The sequence below is a fragment of the Helicoverpa zea genome, chromosome 7 (genome assembly GCF_022581195.2).
Source record: "Helicoverpa zea isolate HzStark_Cry1AcR chromosome 7, ilHelZeax1.1, whole genome shotgun sequence".
In the NCBI taxonomy this organism is placed as follows: Eukaryota; Metazoa; Arthropoda; class Insecta; order Lepidoptera; family Noctuidae; genus Helicoverpa; species Helicoverpa zea.
In genome coordinates this window covers 10,835,235-10,856,400 of record NC_061458.1, presented here as the reverse complement: position 1 = coordinate 10,856,400, position 21,166 = coordinate 10,835,235, and the positions used below count along the sequence as shown (strand labels likewise).

The 21,166-nt window shown below is 36.2% G+C and overlaps 1 protein-coding gene across 3 annotated transcripts; it reads right to left on the bottom strand.

The window, feature by feature from the left end:
• Positions 1–666: 666 nt before the first annotated feature.
• Positions 667–20,391, bottom strand: LOC124631718 (pyruvate kinase-like). Of its 3 annotated transcripts, none has more exons than XM_047166274.1 (11): positions 20,239–20,391; positions 13,172–13,304; positions 12,180–12,403; positions 11,540–11,762; positions 8,674–8,780; positions 5,765–5,911; positions 3,163–3,264; positions 2,489–2,734; positions 1,981–2,203; positions 1,324–1,480; positions 667–1,030 (listed from the first exon to the last, which is right to left on the bottom strand). In XM_047166274.1, the coding sequence occupies exons 1-11, from the start codon at positions 20,272–20,274 to the stop codon at positions 1,018–1,020; spliced, it is 1,611 nt and encodes a 536-aa protein (XP_047022230.1). In that variant the 5' UTR covers positions 20,275–20,391; the 3' UTR covers positions 667–1,017. The 3 variants fall into 3 exon arrangements, with proteins under 3 accessions (XP_047022230.1, XP_047022231.1, XP_047022232.1); XM_047166275.1 differs by lacking the exon at positions 20,239–20,391 and adding an exon at positions 19,617–19,771; XM_047166276.1 differs by lacking the exon at positions 20,239–20,391 and adding an exon at positions 17,572–17,724.
• Positions 20,392–21,166: the final 775 nt, after the last annotated feature.

Here is a 21,166-nt window from a genome sequence, read left to right as displayed (position 1 = left end):
AGGTCAGGCTCCTTTTTGAAGGTGAAGCAACGCACGGTAGGCGTGATCAGTTACTTCGGATTCCTTCTCAAATCAAAACCAATCTGTCAAAGATTGGTCTTGATTATTAATTCGTCATTTTATTTTGAAAATATTGGGCGGATGGAACCCGCGTTAAGGCGTGTAAGGGTCGATTTATACTAGCGCAGAATCGAAGCGCATCGAAGCGTCTATCCAAAACTGAACATAACAAATTCAACCTTTACTTTAAGTAATTTTATTAGTAGTTTTATTTTAAGTAACGCACACATTACTTCGGAGGTTTAAAAAAGACGGTGAATACGCGCGCATTCGTGCGGCTTCGCTTTAGTTGTAAAAAATTTGACGCACGGATGCGCTTCGACTCTGCGCTAGTATAAATCGACGCTAACTTGCCTCGTCCCCCAAACACTCGCTAAGAAAATTCTTAGGAGATTTGCGCAATGACATCTCCGCTACCGCTACTCTATACTTTCCGTGGTGGCGTGGCGGTCAATCGAGTATAAATGATGAAGAAATTATTTCTCCGTCCTCACGTCGGTTCTTTAGGACTGCTCTGGCTAAAAAAATTACGTAGAAAATGATATTTTAGGATACTTCTCTCTATATTAATGACTAGTCTATTTAGTGAATAAAAACTCCAGTAAATACGTTCAAATCTTTATTTTCATTTCACAAACATGCAACATATAAATTATTATATAATAAATATGTACGCCTAACTCTAATGTATAAATTTCGAGATACATTCTTTTATACATATGTGTATATATCACTTCACGTATATGGAGTCTCCTATTATCACAAAAACCTGGGCAATGCCCTGGAATGAGAATCGATTTCAACCTCTTTGATCGCTTTTTCTCTATGGCAGTATAAAAAATGAGGTTTGGTACTTTATGATGGGAAACTCCATATTGCACGCTTTAATGTCACTTTGCAGCTAATACTTAAACATATTTTATTGTTTTGTTACGCCTGTAGCTTTGTGCTGCGCGCTTATTCCGCTTGGCTGTGAAAAGAAAACAAGATAATTAATAGGCAAGTACTGATTTTTTTACAGAAAATTATTTCAGTCAAAGCCTTCCGGAGCAGCAGGATTGTTCGAAAGACTTACTGTGGGGCTGGTATATAGAGGGCTTAAGAAAGAACATGGTGGGATTAGTCAGCAAAAAAAATAGGGATTCGATCGAATCTTTTTTTCTTCACTTTCTATCCAGGTACTGCTAAGTAGTTCCTACAGCCACAGGTGACACCTCTTTCAAAAGCCAGTCCTATCATAAAGATAACACTCCAAATACTAACATGACACGCATGGTGTTGGTGAAGCCGGAGCCCTGCTTCCAGCCGGTGACGACGACCACGCTGTCCCCGGTCTTGATGAACCCGCGAGCGCGGCCGAACTTCAGCCCGCTTTGTACGCGGTTATCTACGTCCTTCAGCCAGTCTCCCGCTGCGGCCTCTGTGGGGAAATTAAAATTAATTGTGTTTATTAACCGACTTTACAAAAAGGAGGCTGTAAATAAGGACGTCTGCATTTTTGATGGACGAAATATTTTTTTCCGGCATCTTTGTAAATGTGTGCCGTGATTTTTGGCAAAACGAAATGTAGTTGAATGTTTGGTAAGTTTGTGGTGATTTGGAAGATTTCGCTGGATTATCACTTTGCGAATTTGACAAAATATTCGTTTCAGTTTGAGACGAAAAGTGAACTTTATTGGCAGTTACATAAATACCAAAATCAGACTAATATCGAATCAAAAACACTAAATAGTAAATAGCAATGAGCAATCTTTTGAGGGAAACATAGAGTACATCTTTTTATTCCAAATCGAATAATTTAATTATCTCCTACCAACCACAAATGACGTCACATGTTTGCCGGACTACGGGACCTGGGTGACGGGATGAGTCCTGGACACTAGGTGGTACGTTCAAGGTTTCGGGTGACGAGATCCATACCTGAATACACAATAGGCAGTACACCGCGGTACAGATGCGCCTGTCTGGCGGTCTGCGCGTGTCTGGTGACGGCGATGATGGGGCAGCGGGGACGGTACTTGCTGAGCAGGTGCGCGGACTTGCCGCTGGTGGTGATCACCACGATGGCGGCGGCTAGGCACTTGGTTGAAGCTTCCACTGCCGCGATGGCTGTTGAGTGGGCCGGCTCGATTGGTGGTCGGACCTGATCAAAAAAGGAATGTTAGTTGAAAATAACTCAGCATTGAGGCCGACGTAAAAAGGGTGTCCATTGCAAAATTCACAGTAATTTTTCGTTCTTGAAAATTTTTATTTAAACCGCCGAGCACTTCCTTTCTTACAGAGAAAGATAGAGCGTTAATCATCACAATTACTCATGCGGGTTGGTGATTTTAGACTTTAAGGGACTATTAAATCATTCCATAAAGATCTCCTCGAGGAGAAAATTATACATATTTAGCAAGGAAAAAAAAAGTCACGTATAACCTACCTCAACAACCAAATCATTGAACAGCTGTCTATGCCAGATAGCAGCTTCGGCCTCCTTACAAATATTAGCCATGGTTAGCACACACTCGAGCGGGTAGTCTCCCTTGGCGGTCTCCCCGGACAGCATGACGCAGTCGGCTCCGTCGAGGATGGCGTTGGCGACGTCAGAGATCTCGGCACGAGTGGGACGGGGCTTCTTCACCATGGACTCCAACATCTGGGTGGCGCAGATTACTGGCTTGCCCACCTGGGTGAATGGTAGAAGGAACAAACATAAGTAATGCAGATCTTGTAAAGTAATTCTAAGGAATGCTAAGGAAAGGTTATAGTTATATATATTTTTTAATTTTATCATGTTTGTATCAATTTATTTTTTATTTTAAATAAGCCTAAAAAAGCTCTTTAGAATCGTCAAGCTAGTTGCAAGGTTCCAAGGAGTGGCTGTCATGGAGGAAAACCGGCAATAAACTCCATGCATAAGAGAAATATTGTCAACTAGCTTTCGCCCGCGGTTTCACCCGCGTCCCGTAGCCGGATGGTGACAAAAACTATCCTAAAGCCTTCTCCCGGGTCTAAGTTAACTCCCCTCTAATTTTCAGCCAAAAAGCCGTTTTCATGTTATGTCGTGACAATGGAAAGCGGGTTTCATTTATATATATATAGATATAAACTCACCCTGTTGCAGCGAGCGATCATGGTCTTCTGTGCGAGGAACACTTTCTCTGGCGGAATCTCAATACCCAGGTCACCACGCGCCACCATGATACCGTCCGAAGCCTGGAAATATATTGACACGATTAGATATTACTTAGTACAAAATAGGTATTTTAAGAGAAATCGGTTTTTGTCAAAGTAACAATAACCAAACTCTTCTTGGCAGTCAGCTAAAAATAAGATTGCCATTTTTTTCCTACATTTTTTCCTACACGAAAAGTATGGCATGAGTTCGTTCCTTATGTATTTAATATTCATTCAGTAATAAAAAAATCTCAGGAAGAACCTAATAGGAAATCTTAGAAATAAAAATTATTTGATTTTCTCCTTTAATTTACAGATTTTAAATTACCATAATAATAGATAAAGGTCATTATATAATTAGGTCAATATAGTTCAAATACCATAGGTCGTTTAGACCTTAGCATCTTACAAGTCATAGTTCACACATTGTTTATCCACTAGAAACTGCATAATCTAGTTTCAACTGCATTCTATTAGCCGACCTACATAATGCAAGTGGGAGTATGGCCTGACATGCAAATTGCATCCATCCGCCAATTTTATCGTACAAATCTGACTTGACCTATCTGTTTGAAAAAATTGCAATATATTATTTAATATCGGTAGATAAATAAGGATTGTTGCATAGGTCAGTTACTAGAATAAATTGATCAGAAAAAAACATTACGCATTATAAATAAAGTTTTATATTTTATTTGGCAGTCAATATATTGGTGCGAAAATCCAGACAGCGTTAAAAGAACGCGAAAGTGAAATAATCATGCATTTTCTGTGATAATAATTAGTGCATGTTGTACCTATTTAAAACATTGCTGTACTATGAAAAGATTCAATCATTTATTTAAATTAAGTACATAGAATGTTAATTTTTGCAATGCCTACTAGTATAAATTAGCTGTACTAGCTAACTAATAACCTATACTTGCCTTGTATGTATTTCAGCTTTTCTACATAAATAGAACTGGTGTTTTGTAACATTACAATACCTATACCAATTAAATATTGCAAAAAGATGAATGTGTCATCAAATTATGTGTATGTTACAGATATTTTATAATATTTACTAGCTGACCCGGCGAACTTCGTACCGCCTAATTACACTAGTTTACAAATTTTTATTTTTTTTATATACCCCTCACAAAATCTACACCAGTACTCTCCGCCACCTTTGTACATTCTAAAAGTAACAACATACAAATTCTATCACGTCACATTTTTTTTCTACCCACAAATATTTGTTTTTAGGAATCATTCTTAACTACCGATCTTTGGTGTTACATTACTTGTTTAGTTTAAGAGATATTTTTTGTTTAATTCAAATAAAATATCGCGTAGACAGTGTAAACAAAGTTGTGATCGCTTTTGTTATGTTTGTGGACAATTTATATTTATAAAAAAGAAAAGACATGTGACAGAATCGTTGAAAATTGCATTTCTCCATTATTTCGGATTTCCTGTATCCAATCAAGAAAAAAACTGGGCCCAGTATGTGTTTTGTGACAGCTGTAGAATCACTTTACTGTGATGGTCATCCGGCGAAAACGTAGACCTGTCATTTGGTACACCAATGTTGTGCAGGGAACCAACTAATCACGAAAATTACTGTTACTTTTGTGTTACAAAGACTTCGGGTTTTAATAGGGAAACTATATCGGGTATTGTTTATGCATATGCCACTTAAAGAGGGAGTGTTTGGCGTCCACAAGTAAGCAAAATCATAAGTGATTTTAAGTTTGATACTCTTTTATCTACGACTGAAAAAGTTGCTTGGAATTCATTCAAAACTGTTGTTAGAGACTTTTTAAGCAATAATATAAGTGAAAACAAAGAAGAGATAGTCAGTGATTCATTTCAAATTATCATAAGATGGGTGTTAACATGTCAAAAGATTCATTTTCTACATTCCCACTTTGATTTTTTTCCGGAAAACTTAGGAAGCATGAGCGACGAACAAGGAGAGCATTTTCACCAGGATCTAAAGGCTTTTGAAGATCGTCATCAAGGCTATTGGGACGAAAATATGTTGGGAGACTACTTCTGGTCTATATTAAGAGAAACCGATTCCGTAACCTACAAAAAGAAGTCCAAAATTAACAATTTTAGTTGTTTATGGTCCGTTTTCTCGTGTTTTTTTAATTAAGTATAATTCCAAATGTGGACGTGATAGATTTTTTTTACTATTTTTCCTAGACTACCAATAGATAGATAGATAAAATTCAACAATTTTTATCTGGGGTATAAAAACCGTGTAAACTAGTGTTATTGGAGGCTTTAGTAAGTCACAAACACACGACTTTATACTTTTTTAATTTTTTCCTTATTTGCTCACCGTTTAGACCTACCCTGGACTACGACAAACATTTTAAAACCAAAATCAGCTCAATCGGCCCAGCCGTTCTCGAGTTTTAATCAGACTAACGAACAACAATTCATTTTTATTTATATAGATAGATTATATAATATCCATAATTTGAAATGGAGCTTTGAGACTAAATGAAAGATTAACATCAAAAAACCAAACAAAATAAAAGATACTCACGGTAATAATCTCATCCAGGTTGACCATACCCTGGTGGTTCTCGATCTTGGAGATGATCTTGATGTTCCTCCCCTTCTCGCCGAGGATGTTGCGGATCTCGGTCAGCGCCGCGCCGTTGCGGATGAACGAGGCGAAGATCATGTCCACCTGGGTTACATGGGATATGGTGATTAGTTATATTGAAAGACTGATGGTGATGCCTGTAGTTTCACAGGTCACCGGTAAAGTCTCTGAAAGCCTATCAGGAGGTCATCTGATACATAAACCATAATTTTTTGTTTCTGTGATAGCAATATCTGGCAGATAGCATCAACTATCGGATAACTAACTGACACTTTATCAGTAACCAGTGAATCGAGTCATAAGGTTGTATTCTACTTGCTTTAAAGTCAGCATGTTAGACCTTCTATTTTAGTGTTTCTCTTAGTTTTTCACCTATCAGAATATATAAAATAAAGACAACAATATCTGCATTTAGGTACATGTTTTATTTACGTATTTTATTATTATATCTTACGATATTTACGTTAAGTGATAGGTAGTGATAAATGTCCTCGCTTTCATGGTCATTGTCATAACGTAGTACAATAAACTCAAATGTAAGTAAGTAGAAGTATAATGGGCTTTACAGTAGTAACGTGAAAACGATTAGGAGTTTGTAATAGTGTTGGGGAAGCTATCGATGTTCTATACATATCGAGTCCTCATGAAACGTTAATGTAGTGGTATATTTATTTCTGGATTTTATTTTATACCGTAGATCGTAGCTGCTAATCTATAAAATGGTTTCCTTACGAATTGAACAATGGTGATTTTGATTGTAAGTTTTCCAAACATCACAAACATTTCTAATGGTAATTCTTAGTTTAAGCCTCTCCTGAAATCATTTAACAAATATGCAAAAATGTACTTTTACAAAAGTCAATGAGCCAATTAAGTTTATTTCCAGAAACCAATACTTTGCACTGATAGCATTGTTTGTGGGGAGCCTTATCTTAAGACGGTTATTTAATTTTTACGAAGTGTTATCGACACTTTTCTCGATAACACAATCACAACACTAACACGTGCTTCTTCGTGGATCACTGGCTAGTGACGTCATTTCGTCTCTGGTATTTTTTGACTATGACTCAGATTAAAGACTCATTTCGTTGCTGTGAACAGTTATTGAGATAAATGACGTATTTTTGTGCACGCTCCGCTGTCGTGTTGGTGACGATTTTTTATAGTTGAATGATATTTTGATAACTAAAGTATTTTATTCAGCAACACGCTACGTGAATGTCTGATAACCATTCGAGATTATAGTTTCTAGACTCTCTTTGATAAAAAAACTTTTTACAATACAAATAAATGATAGCATCAATTACCTACATTAAAACGTTGGATTAAGTTGAACCATTTTCATAAAAGGACGTAATGTTTTTAGATAGTGGAATCAGCCATTGTGTGCGTGATAGGAAAAAGCCGGTTTCTATAAAAACTAGGAATATTATCGACATAATTGTAGACAGCAAAAATAAATCAAAAAGCCTGCATTAAAACCTTACCTATATACGTTTTGAAGTAAAATAAATGGCTACACTATGTAACTACAGAATTCATCTGAAAGTAATATCTATAAACTAATACCTAGAAAAAAACAAACAAGGCGATTGCTATCAGTCCTGTATAATTTCTATAACAGTTTCAAGAGATTATGACCTTTTCCTAGGTGATACCTACCTATAAATAGGTAAGTATCATGCCTGAACCTACCACGATAGCCTTGACACGAGGTAATTAATTACATATAATCGTAATATCGTATGTTTCCTTTAGCACGTTCTCAACACGATTTTGCTGAATGCTCGCGTGTGATAACTGTTGTAAACACTGAAGGGATGATAAGGAAGAAAATGATTTATTTTATTGGAGTACGTGAAGTTTACATGATGAGTGATCAATTTGTCTGTTTATATGTGTTACACAATATAATCTATTATATGTTTTTAAATGTATAATTTACGACTTAGGCTATTTTGAGAAATTCGATTGAATAAATGAATATGTTGATACTTCTGAGTGTTCTCATACAAGCTGTTGATTTGCATCCGTGCCATATTCAAGGAGGTAATTATGCTAATGATTCTCGACCCAAATCAATAAAAAAATTGGTACGTAATTTTTTTTCTCTAATTTTTTTTCGGCATTCCGTAAATGTCATCTAGCCTTATTTAAACTTGGCGCGTATGTTACTGGCGTTAAAACCGTGCTGCACCCTCATACAAACGCAAACACAAAGCATACGCAACGATCACTCATAAATTTCATTCATAAAATTGGATTACTTCGGAAATACCACGACATTACAATGACAAAAAAAGCAGTGCATATTAGTTATTTCCCATCTACTGTAATTCCAATCGATTATTTACGTTTTTTATGTCCTCCTCCTGAAGTATGGCACAAATGCAAATCAACACCTTGTATAACAACAGTTCATTAGCTAAGAGGTGACTGATCTGTTTTCAATACAACCATTATTAAATAATAAGTAAACAAAAATTGACTACATGAATTCACAATAGACGAGTAGCTATAAGATATGATGCTGGCACGTTAAGCTACTCCAAATTGTAAATCTACACTTATAAAGAGGTAAAATTTGTAAGTTTGTATGTAGGGAGTAATCTTTGGGACCTCTGGTCGGATTTCCAAAATTCTTTCACTAATAGATAGCTACAAAGTTGTAGGCAGTAAGTAGTTCCCACGAGACGTGGGTGAAACCGCGTGAAAATGGCTAGTCCCAAATAAAATCGGACCTTATGCTTTCGAGATATGTATAATTTAAAATCTATTAGAGCAATTTCACATATTGTAGTACTTAGATCTTGCTTCAGTATCTGTGTTATGTATAGTATACTTACGCCCTGTTCAACACCGAAGAGCAAGTCGGACTTGTCCTTCTCGGAGACGGCGGGCAGGTCGACGGGTAGACCGGGGAGGTTCACACCCTTACGGGAACCCAGCATACCTGGTGGAAGGGTAATTTTGTTTACATGAAGAAAACAGCCCTGCCAGAGATTCCACCTCGTCCTGTTATACCTAGTAAGTTACAGCTTATAGCCTCCTCCCTTTGATTATAATATGTTACCGTAAGATTACAAACATCGTTAGATTACAATCTATCTCGAGAGATTGTAAACTGTCGAATTATTGTGAACCGTAACATCTGATTGCAATTTAACGCATTATTTTTCGCTATATTATAATCTATCGATGAGAAATTGTCAAATTGTCAACTGTCCGAAAGCTCTCTCTGATTGGTCAGTCTTTTTGTAAGATCGACCAATCACGACCAGCCGTTCTGTTCCCATGGAGTTCCCGTAGAGTTAGGAATGAAATAGAGGTGTCAGTTAAATAAAATAAATGCTCTTCAAAAATTCTTCAAGTATTAAATTTATATAAAAATAACTCTTATAAAAATACAGTTAGGTATTTTGTCTTCAAATACAAACTAATATTTAAAAATAAAATAAAAGGGGTGCTAATTAAACAGGCTTCTTTTTAATATCATTATTCGCCCCCAAAAATGTATGTTGCCTACTAAATTACTAAGTCAGCCACAATTAATAAAGCGTCGAGCATCTAAATAATACTATCTTAGCCACGAGTTATCTTCCACTCTAAATACAACTCAGCATGATGGTTATTTTTTGCATCTAAATTTGTAGCATGCATTCTAACAGTAAACTTCTTAAATACTATTAAATGACATCATAAAAATATTTATTTACCTTCTAATTTTTTAACTCGTACCTACTGAGTTTTTTGTTTAAAATATAACACATCCCATATTAATTGACCCAGCATGGAAGTAAGCATGCAACATGCAGCAAGCATAACTTCTGTCACGGCTCCGGCGCTGCGGGGCTCCGGCGGTCCCATGCGAGCTTATCGTCGCAGATGGTTTTCACGCTCACCACCGCAGCTTCGGCTTGCTGGCCGGCAGAGCCGGCCAGCCTCAGCCGCGGCGGCGAGCGCTGAAACTACCTGCGCCTCAGCTCGCAGGTCGCCTCGCCCCTCCGCGCCTACGCGGTTTTGAATTGCACTCTAGGGGTAGGGCAGACAAGACTACGTGGAGTCGGTTTTGCAGCGATTCGTTTTCGTCACTAACTTCAATTTTTAATACAATTTTTAATTGTGTGTAATTTGAGTCTTAAAAATTAAGTACAATTTTTGATTTTATAAAAAATTAAACCGTCACTTATTTTTGCACGTCAAAGAGCTGTGACACCGGGAGTTGCAAAGAACATTGTCTTTTTTGACGTTCTACCAATCAGCGCGCAAGATGCATTCCGTTCTACGCCAGTTGACAATTTGACCGCTCTACATCGCTCTCGATCTTACAAAAAGACTGACCAATCAGGGAGAGCTTTCGGACAGTTGACAATTTGACAATTTCTCATCGATAGATTATAATATAGCGAAAAATAATGCGTTAAATTGCAATCAGGTGTTACGGTTTACAATAATTCGACAGTTTACAATCTCTCGAGATAGATTGTAATCTAACGATGTTTGTAATCTTACGGTGACATATATATGTCTAGATGTAGCGTCGAGTGCGCGCAAGCGTGGAAAAAAATGTCGATGTACTGTTCATCGACAGAAGCTTTCCCGTCAATCAGAACAGATCGTGCCGCTTAACTGTCAAAACGTATTACGCGCGCTAACTAAAATACAAATAACAGAGATAAAATGACGCCATGTGCAATTAAAGTCTGCTGGAATTATAAAGCAAGGCTAAAAAGTGCCAATAACATTACCTATCATCGGTTACTGACCCAGAAAATAAATATTTGTTTTTTGTAATTATGTTTACTAAATCACGCCATATTGTATCAGTGTTGCCAGTTTCTTTTTTTCATTTTCCCAACTTCACGTGTTTATGTTATGTATAAAGGATATTTTTTAAAAAATGGGGCAAAAGAAAAATAGTTATAATTTATATAAAAAAAATATTATCTACTATTATTTGATTAGTAAATTATGGTCATCAACCTAACATCATTGTTTAATAGAATTCCAAGTGATCCTGTTGTTAGGAGTCAGTGGATAGACTGCATTAAAAAAAGCCGCGGAGATGCGATGTGGACACCAACAAAAAATACCGTAGTGTGTTCCGATCACTTACGCAGCAAGGACATGAGTACTGTCGACAAGATAGGGCGCCGAAGACTTACAAAAGGAGCAGTGACAAGCAAGGTTCAATTTTCTATAAAGTTATAGTTAAACCGAATAACACTATGTATACAAACTTATTTAATTAGTCTATTTTTTTCATTATTTATGGGAGAATCTTAGAAGCTGGTATCATTATTTACGTCAACGCGCAGTGTAAAATGACATCTACACGCACACATGCATAACAATTTTGTCACAGCTTCTTTGTTGGGATTGTATGGTGACACTCCATCTAGACATATATATAATCAAAGCCTCCTCCTATAATTGTGCTATACAACACTGTAAGAATGTTTTTGAAGGAATACTCAGGTTGATTTAAATGGTTATAGAATAACGAATTTATGAGTAACACTAGTAATTTAGAGTTAGGATTTGTGGCTGGTGGATGGTAAATTTTAAGCAACTACTCGAGTATGTTGATGACTCAATTAGCGATGCGGCTGCATATGAAAGATCTAGCGCGTAACATCTTTTACAGACAAAACTAAATAACTAGACAAATTATCAAAATCCTGAACAAGATAATAATTGAGAGAAACTTGCCTCCATTCTCAATAGTGCAGGTCAAAGTGTCGCTGCTAGCGGACTGGCAGATGACGGAGATCAGTCCATCGTCGATGAAGATCCTGTTGCCAGGCTTCACCACGCTGGTGATGTTCTTATAGTCCACGTAGATGGTGGCCGCGGTGCCGCGCTCGGCGTACGCGGGGTCAGTCGTGAACTTGATCGTGTCGCCTTTCTTCAGTTCTACTTCGGCTGAGCCGCCCTGGGTTAGGGAAAATAAGGTGTAAGGGGGATTGTACGATTTGAACACTACAACTAAGATTTGAAGATGGAAAGAGGTCGTAGTTTGTTTCTTGTCTCCATTTAATGTTCCTCCAAATTCAGCTAAGTGGTATTATGAACTACTTAACAAACCCAAACCTAGAGAAAATTTTAAGGTCTTGGTAAAAAACCTTATAAGTATTTATATTTTACATATTTAATTGGTAGCATCAAGACACAATACTGTATGCGCCATTTATTAAAGGGATTTTTTTTTGAGAATATTTACAATATCTGAATCTCGTGTAAAAAACCTGACGTCACTAGGTGATTGAAAGGCTAGCTGCCCAAGGGTGTATGTCTACTAAATATCAGAAGTCACTACACTAAAAACAAACTAAATATAAAAAATACTTACACCTTCCAACAGCCCAGTCCTGATCTCAGGTCCCTTAGTATCAAGAGCGATAGCCAGCGAGAAGGGGCTGCCCAGTTTAGCACTGTAATTCTTCTCAGCCTCGCGGCAGTTCTTGATGGTCTCCGCATGGTACTCATGGGAGCCGTGGGAGAAGTTCATGCGGGCTACGTTCATGCCAGTCTCCATCATGCGCTCGAGCATGGCTACGTCGCGGGAGGCCGGCCCTGGTGGAAGGAAGTTAGGTTTTAAGTATGGTAAGAAGGAGTAAGTCCCTAGATGGGTGGTATAAGTCTTCGATGACGTTGATGTTTTCGTAAACATATAACACATGGGGTTTGGTTTGGTCATCGATAGATGGTAGAGATATATCGCAGTGTATCAGAGATTTGTATTGCCTTGTCTACGAAGAATCTCATAGATATAGACGCAGATAACCATGGGTCCTATTCCTAATTACTTTGGAGTCCGTTTTCAGTCTCGTCGTTATTTCAAATAGAGCATCTGCGTATCGTATAAACACGTGTAACTAACTTGGTAACCCAATCTTAGGATAACAAATGGAGGTGATCAGTAACTCCTTCATAGCTGTCGCCAAGACTTATTCCGTGCACATCATGATTGGTGCATCTGTCAGGGACGAATGCCAATAGGAAGCATTGGCTGACAACCCAACAGCATACCTCATTAAACTACAATTTGACAAGACTTCATTTGTAACTAGATTTTCCGCGCGATTTCTCCTGCATCCCAAAATTGTCCATTTATCTGTCTGTTTCAAGATCAGATCCCATCTTTCCCCCTTATTCTTTTGTTTTAATGGTAAAAACAAACCTACGATGAGAGTAAGTAAATGAGAGCTTCCTAACAACAGTGGACCAACAGAAAATTTCCTGATGACCAGTGCTCGGAATAATTTGAGAATACCCTAAAAATTGTACATCGGAGATTTCCTCACAACAATTTTTTGATATCTGCTGACATAGTTAACTTACCAATAGTACAGATGATGCCGGACAGGCGTACGAACGAGGACTTGGAGTCGATGTCCAGGCTGCACATGTTCTGCAGGTGGGACGCCGCGTTGGCGGCCCCCATCTGCATCGCAGGCTTGTCATTCGAACCCGCCTGGGTAAAGGAAAATACACTTTATTACTTTGATTTTAAGGTCTACTTCTTACGTTGTTCTTCTACTTCAAACAGTAAAGGAATGCTTAGACGTGTAATGCAGTAAGATTTTGATGATTTTGGCAATGTTTTATCTCAGAAAGTGTGTGGAAGGTCGGTTAAATTTCAACTTGAGCGTTTATATATTTGTAGGAACTAAAGTAATGCAATAGTAGGGGAGGCAAGAGTGCTAAACCGGGAGTGACTCGAGCGTCAATGAGACCTATTAGATTGCGAAGCTTAGATGATAAGAAGAAAAAAATGTCCTGACATACACACACTTTCATCGGTGGGTGGAGCGGCTATAAACTTTCAAAAATGTAAAAAAAAACAGTTGCGTGGACATACTCGAGCGCGTCAGATATTAATAGCATGCACGTCGTACGTCATTTTGAAAACATACGTATATTAATCTGACTGTTTCCATGGTGGGGGTGGTCGTAGATAAGGGTTAAAAATGGGAAAAAAAATAATTTTATCGAGCGCGACAGATTTTCAAAAGGGGTGTTAAGTGAACCAAAACGAAGTCTCTTATGCAATAATCTGACGATTTAGACGTGACCTAAACTCGTGGCCATTATTTGAAATTGCAAAAAAAAATCGCCATTTTGAAATACTCGAGCGCGTCAGATTAAGATTATATATGGTTCATTTATGTACCCTTAACGTAATCATCTTATAATCTGACGATTATCTGGAGAGACTCGCTTAATCTGACAATGGAAAGTTTTTAAAACTAATAATAATCAATACTGTAACCTAATTTTCTTTGAAAAATTAACACCAATGTCGTTGTTTTTTAATTTTGTTATAATCATTATCTAAGTCGTGGTGGCCTAGTGGGTAAAGAACCAACCTCTCAAGTATGTGGATTCGATTCCAGGTCAGGCAAGTACCAATGCAACTTGTCTAAGTTTGTATTTACTGTCAAGTTTATCTTGGACACCAATGTCTGCACAGCAAGTACTTAGTACTTACAAGACATACACGTTGTAGCACTTTGGTATTCCTTTAAAACTTGAGATATCAATAGATTATTTAGTTTTAATTTTTACACACTTTTTGATCTATATCCCAGAACGGACAAACATTTCAACAAAGCTGTCATAATAAAGGTTATTCTAGATAAAAAGGCCTATCCAATGATATGTTTGAAATTGCTATTGGCGGAGTGTACCAATCTGCTCATACATTACATACATTTCTATAATAATTACATTGAATTATAATGACATTGATAAATATACATGTGACATAAACAATACAATTGAATCTATAATAACATGGCTTGACGGAATTATCTACGCGTAAATCTTACAAAAACTAATTTTATTCAATTTAATACATATAGATAAAAAAATAAGGCTCATCATCATCTGCCTAGCCTTTTCCCCAACTATGTTGGGGTCGGCTTCCAGTCTAAACGGATGACTAGGCCACCACGACTGTATAAAAAGAAGACTATAAAGAGTAATTATAGAGGACATAAATTACAAGAAGTATACGAAATGGCATTTCTCGGTATCACGATAGACAAACAATGCAACTGGAAGGCACACGTATTTAACGAAAATATCCAATAAAATGAATCGTCTTCGTTAAAAACAGTATATCTGCATACTATGTATGACTTCCTGAGATTAGCGAGTTCAAACAAAAAAACTCTTTAGCTTTATAATATTAGTGTAGATTATTTAAGACCCAAAATGTACCAACACTTATTGCAAATGAATTGAATTGAAAAAAGAGAGAGAGGAATAGAAACCTGAGAGGAGAATACCGGCATCACGTAGCTGCACGCTTTAAACTTTATCGATTAATTTTCCTTACTTCGGCTTACGGGAATCGTCAGATTATATATTTTTCGTGAACGTTGAATTATTCCCTTCAAAATAAAAAAAAAATTAGCCGCGCTCGAGAAAGTCAAGATGACGTTTTTTTTTTACAAGTTTGCTTCCTTCCTACTTCTTATCGTCAATCGCAAATTGTCAGATTAGTGGAATATACACTTTTTAGCATATAACTAACTTACCCTATCTTAATCTGACGCGCTGGAGAATGTCAGATGATATATTTTTTTTTACTAATCTGATCCTTTATTCTAGACACGCGGCTACATATACAGGGCTTATACTTGGTGGAGGTGTTAAATGGGGTACTAGGTACCTCCCTATATACTAATCTGCCGCGCTTGAGTAAATCCCAAAATCCCTTCTAGGCCTCCCCTACTACAATGTTAATATCCTTAAGGGATCGTAATATGTCTGTTCAAACATGAAAATGATATCTAAATGTTACCTATTTGCCAAGGCTAATCACTGAATGTCTGTTTTAACTAACTGCCTAATTAAAGTCCTATCAGACTGAATTGAAGTTTTATAGCAAAGAAATGCAACCGTGTGACCTGCCTAACTGTGTCACGTATCACGATCGATGTGTTCCGCGAATTGTAGAGCAACGCGGCTGCAGTAATAACACGAAGGTATTAACCGCATGGAAGTTATGGGTTGAAAACCTGGCATTATCCAGCGCGGAGTTGTAATAGCTTAAACTTTAACCTCTTTAGAGCCTATGAATTAACTAGGACTATCATGCAACTCGGCATTTTTTTTCGTACGTATGCAGATAGTGTTACTTAGGTAATCTGTATCGTAGTTGGTTAATTACTTAGTTTTAAGTTGCTGAAGCTCTACAACAATTACCCAAAACGGTCATTGACCTGTGGTGCCGACGTCTCTATAAAAAAATCGTTTTCTGCCATCAGATGACATATCTATACATGTATTAAGGCTCACCTAGCATACATAAAATATTTTATCTCAAACAAATTAGTATAAATGTACTTTCCAATTGATAAAGATGATGAATGATTAAGATTAAGTAGGAATATTTGTCTGGCCTACTCTATAGATTATTGTACACTACAAAGTACATTAGAACATAGTACATACTTACTGAAAGACTAGTAAACAATTAATTTGCATGTGCAATTCACAAGTTGTGATGCGGCTGCATTGCACTAATAGCATTGACATTGACGCACAATCATACTGCTAATGACTATGAAGTGGTTCAATCAGTCATCGTTAGGTAAACCTTACATTTTCCTAGGTACACAATCATAGAACATCTCTACAGGAAAATTTTTCCTATTTGTAATTTATAAAATATAATGAAGGTCAAGGATGGCCGAGTCTATTTAGTTTATTTTGGTTTTAAAATGTTTGTTTGCTAGAGGTCCACAGATGGGGAAATTTGGGCATCTTTAGGTGGCTAATAGAGCAAAAATTATTTGAATTAACACCAAAGTAACAAAGTCTTGTTTATTGTCTTTCTAAAGGCATTTTACAGTGTTGACTGTGATTTTTCAGGTAAAATCCTATATTTTGTAACTACTAACTTAAAGAACCTACGTATCTCCAACTTAATTTCTATTAAAAAAGCAGTAAAACTATGCTAATAGGTACATAACTAACTTAAATAGAATAAGGAACATTGAGTAGTTTTCCACGCCTACTCAACAGGAAACACAATGGGTTTGTTTAGGTCATAAAGTTTTATCTATTCAGGTGTAGTCATGTGCATTAAACAATATTGTTTATGAGATCATGTCACCATAGAGCTCCATGGATCTAATTACAAACTCTGTGGTTAAAATATTGTGATACAGAGTTTAAATACAAAAGGAAATGTTCTTTGCGCTGCACATTAAATCAATTTATTTTATACTGGTATCATATTTCTATTTTTAGATTTAAATACATTGCAATATCAGATTATTTTTGCTTTTACTATATTTTAACTTGAAATATTCCCAAAAATTTAATTCTTGGGTTGTTATGGGAAATAAACAGAGTGGTACTATTACTGCAACTATAATTAAAATGCATAGCACTGATAGTGCTGATTGTGTTCAATTCAGATTACAGCTGATAGGAACTAATCTTGAACTGTTCTGCTATTCCACACATTCTGTCTATTCTAACAAACACAGCTGCAAAATGTGGGTAAGAAATTTTACATTTTACAGCTGTTAATGTCGGCTTCTTGACAGACATGGGAGTTTTTATCACACCCATATAAAAACAAGTGAAAATATTCAATTAGAGCGTCAAAACCGGCGTGAAAAATGATCGTCAAGGTAACCGCAACAGCCGTAACAAATCGTAGGCTCACGTAACAGTAACACTCGACAAAAATAGAATAATAGCATACAAAGGGACATTACCTCGACTTTGCCATCGTAAATAGTTGTATACACCATAGCTACAGTGGTCTTTTGCAAATATCTTTCACTGAACAACGCGGGAGGTCGGACTGCCGGCTTTCGTGATCTTGAACTGCCCTTCCGAATGAAAAACGGATTCCCGCAGCGCCGTGCAAACGGAGTTGCGTACTTGGTGAGACGCGAGCGGCGCGCGCAGAACAACGATGCGACCGCCGTGGGGTGAGTAAAACCACCGAAACCAACTAGACTACCTATTGTCACTTGATTTACATCATAATACGTTCATAAAATGAATCAGTTAGTGCAGCTGCAACTAACAGTTACCCCTTCAGTGAGGTGAGAAATTAGATCGGTTTTCTTCTATATTTATACATTTGAATGGTTGCCAATATCATCTGCTGGTTAAAACAGTTAGTAGTTGTTCTAGAGTTAACGTTTGTGCTGAATGTATTGTTATTTATTAAAGAGTGATCTAATTATAACCATCGCAATAAAAAGTAACTTGTTTTTGCCGCACAATTTCTATTTTGATTATTTTGACGGTTGACCGGTGTTGACTTGACATAAGTGTCAAACTTGACAGCAGTCACTTCCGGTTAGTAACAGAGCTTTTACTTCCGCATAGTGTTCTATGTCAGAGGTATACAACATTTCGAGCCGACCTCCCAAAAAAGGAGAAGGTTCGCAATTCAGATGCTTTTTTTTCGGCAAAGTATTGTTTCTATAATTTTGATCGAATACAAAATAAATAAGAAATGCTTGATTTTTTTTTACTTATAGTCACAATAAATTCTAAGCCTTACAGCTGCAAGCTTCAGTATTTAATTTTATGTATAAGGTATGCACGTTATGGTTTTATTAGTCATATCTATCTACATTTTTGCATCACTATAATTCAATGTTCCTTTTTTATTTTTTCTGTGATGATTGTTTTATGTGTTTAGCTATATTTCATTTTTTTCATCATAGTTAGGAAAAGACTAAGCAGATGAGTTTATGTGGCCTTCTTAGGGCTTTGAAACTTGATGGGGCTATATTAATTGTGTCTTAAATTAAGGAATTGAAATGTTGCAGACAGAGCTCAGTAAATATAAATAAGAACCAGCTGATCTGACATTTAGTTAACTACCCACTCTATTTCTACAAAGTGTATTTTAAGGGTTATAAATTAAAAGTTTTTTTACTACTATAGTACTTACTTATACTTACATTTCTAGATATTTAAGTATTTGTCTATGCACATATCCTGCAAAGAACCAGTCAAAGAAATACCTACTGCATATTGAAGATTTTTTAGTTCTTAATCTTTAAGTTAGTATGTAGTAATCAGTGCATAGTTAAGAGCAGTTTAATAAAGTATCAAATAATACATTAAGGCATTTATAGAACATATGACTGGCTAATTTCAAACATAGAATACCTATGGAACAAAGATTAACTATACCTAAAAGGTTATGTTTAAATCCTGTCTCTAACCAATCACCAACATTTAAAGTGGATCACCGTATTTTTTATGATTTTTACCTAACTTTAGTAGGTACTTACTTTAGTTACTTAAGTAATGGGACAAAAATTATCATAACATGAGTATTTTACATAGTTAATAAAATTCTAACGTAGTTACGTTACGTAGCAGACTGACTCATCTAGCTATAAGTACAGGTAAAAACACATAATTTTATTGCCTTACCTACCTACTTACTTATTTAGGTTTTCAATAAAAATATTCATCATTACCTATAGGAAAGGTTATTTCTTACAAGTTTCCTAGTAGTTGTAAACTCCTAACCAAAAATGCCGGTGTCATCGTAAATCGAGTTAATTACTTACATTTTATTTATTTGGCCTCAGGCCAAAGTGTTAATAGCGTTAGAAATGAACTCTACAAGTGGTTGGACTATGGTTAAGTATACAAATTTCATTTAGCTACGATACAAATCGACATCTATGGGACTAAAAAAAGTTAGTAAGCTTCAAAGTTTGAGTAGTGACTTTATGTTAATTTTATGATATAAAGAATAATGTAAAAGTATTTTTTTACTTACAAATTCCATTATAATGATGATTGTTAAATAAATATGATATCAAAACATGTAATTCAGAAATAACTCTATCACTACTTTCCGTGGTTTTATTTAGTTTGACAGCTGCTATGCATGCAAGGACTTTTAGAGGTCAACCCAATGTCATAGACAAGTGGGTAATCAGGTAATGGATACTACGCCAATCACAGCCTTTCTACTCAAATAAGGCTACCGGCGTATTTTGTGAATGAAAACACTGATTTTATTTTTCCCGATGAAGAATGTAATGGTTACCAAAATAAAATATTTCCATTCATGACATAACATATAACCTACAAAATCAATAATTAAGGAGGATTTATTTTTTTCCAAAATGTTTACAACTTCACTTACTTTCTAAAAAACTAATGATTGTAACGGAAATGTCCTTTTCAAATTAAATTGCGTTCGTAAACTGAATCCTTAATTTCTGTTTAAAATTCGAATGTCTAGAAATGGTAGAAAAAATAAATATTAATCTAACAATAAAATATAATTTGACTAGAATTGGATAGACTAGCCCTGTCCTAGTTTCTGATATGTGTTAGAGATGTTTTCTAAATATCTGCTTATAAATTATTGGACACAATTAAAATAACCGTACCTTTGAAAACCTGTTCCTTGATTCCACCGCCTTCATTTTGCAGATCTCAGTCAGATATAATTCAGTAAGAAGCACGTTAACACGCTGAAATCTGTCACTATACTGTTCCCGGTGACCCGTCGGTTTATCTTGGAGTGATAACTCTACCTACACCCTTATCTTCTATCAGCTGTCAATAAATTAAAGTTTACTATTTGCTACATTATTTATAGTTTGCCTATCTGCTTCAGTACATGAAGATAACACCTAATCCTAAGAAGATTTACTTGTGGGCAACGAAAACGTATTATTGTATCGTGGGAAATGGATTATGGTTTTAGTAAGCAATTGGATCTAGACGTTAATGAGACAAGATACCGATAGGTACTATTCACGGAGGAGAAAAGACTAGCGGAGATGCCCTAACGAAAAATCTCCTAACAAAGCAGCGCGCCAAAATTCGGGTGAGCGGGGGACGAGGAACGTTACTGGCTCCACCCGTGCTCCACCCTTATACGCCTTTTATGGGAAGCCACCCATTTTTTGTAAATCCATCTAGCGTGGAATAGGATGATTAAAATCTAACCCTAAACTAACATCGACCACTAGTGACATACTCAAAAGTAAAGTAAATACTCAAAATTAATAATTCTTTTAAAATAGTAATTCAATTAGAAAGTTTAAAGAAGCATTCATTTAAAATGAACGAAGAAAAAGAGAGAGATAAAAAAGTTAGAAAATTAATTGTTATATAAGTATTATTTTGTGCAGAGAACTTGCCCCATAACAATTTATTTACTCCTCCAGAAATGAAATAGGTATCTAGGAACCATTAAATGGCGACTCGATGAAAAATCATTTTTATTCACCACGGGTCTAAAATACCCCCATGGTGTAATTTAAGTATCAACTTATGGCATTGTGTTAGTTCGTCTACTAGCCACTATGG

Bases quoted from the DNA above. Each gene is read 5' to 3' on its own strand.
- LOC124631718 (XM_047166274.1), bottom strand. From the start codon at position 20,274: ATGAAGGCGGTGGAATCAAGGAACAGGTTTTCAAAG. The intron at 5,912-8,673 runs GTAAGTATACTA...CATGTAACCCAG, and splicing joins TCTTCGGTGTTGAACAGGGC to GTGGACATGATCTTCGCCTC. The intron at 2,735-3,162 runs GTGAGTTTATAT...CCATTCACCCAG, and splicing joins TGATCGCTCGCTGCAACAGG to GTGGGCAAGCCAGTAATCTG.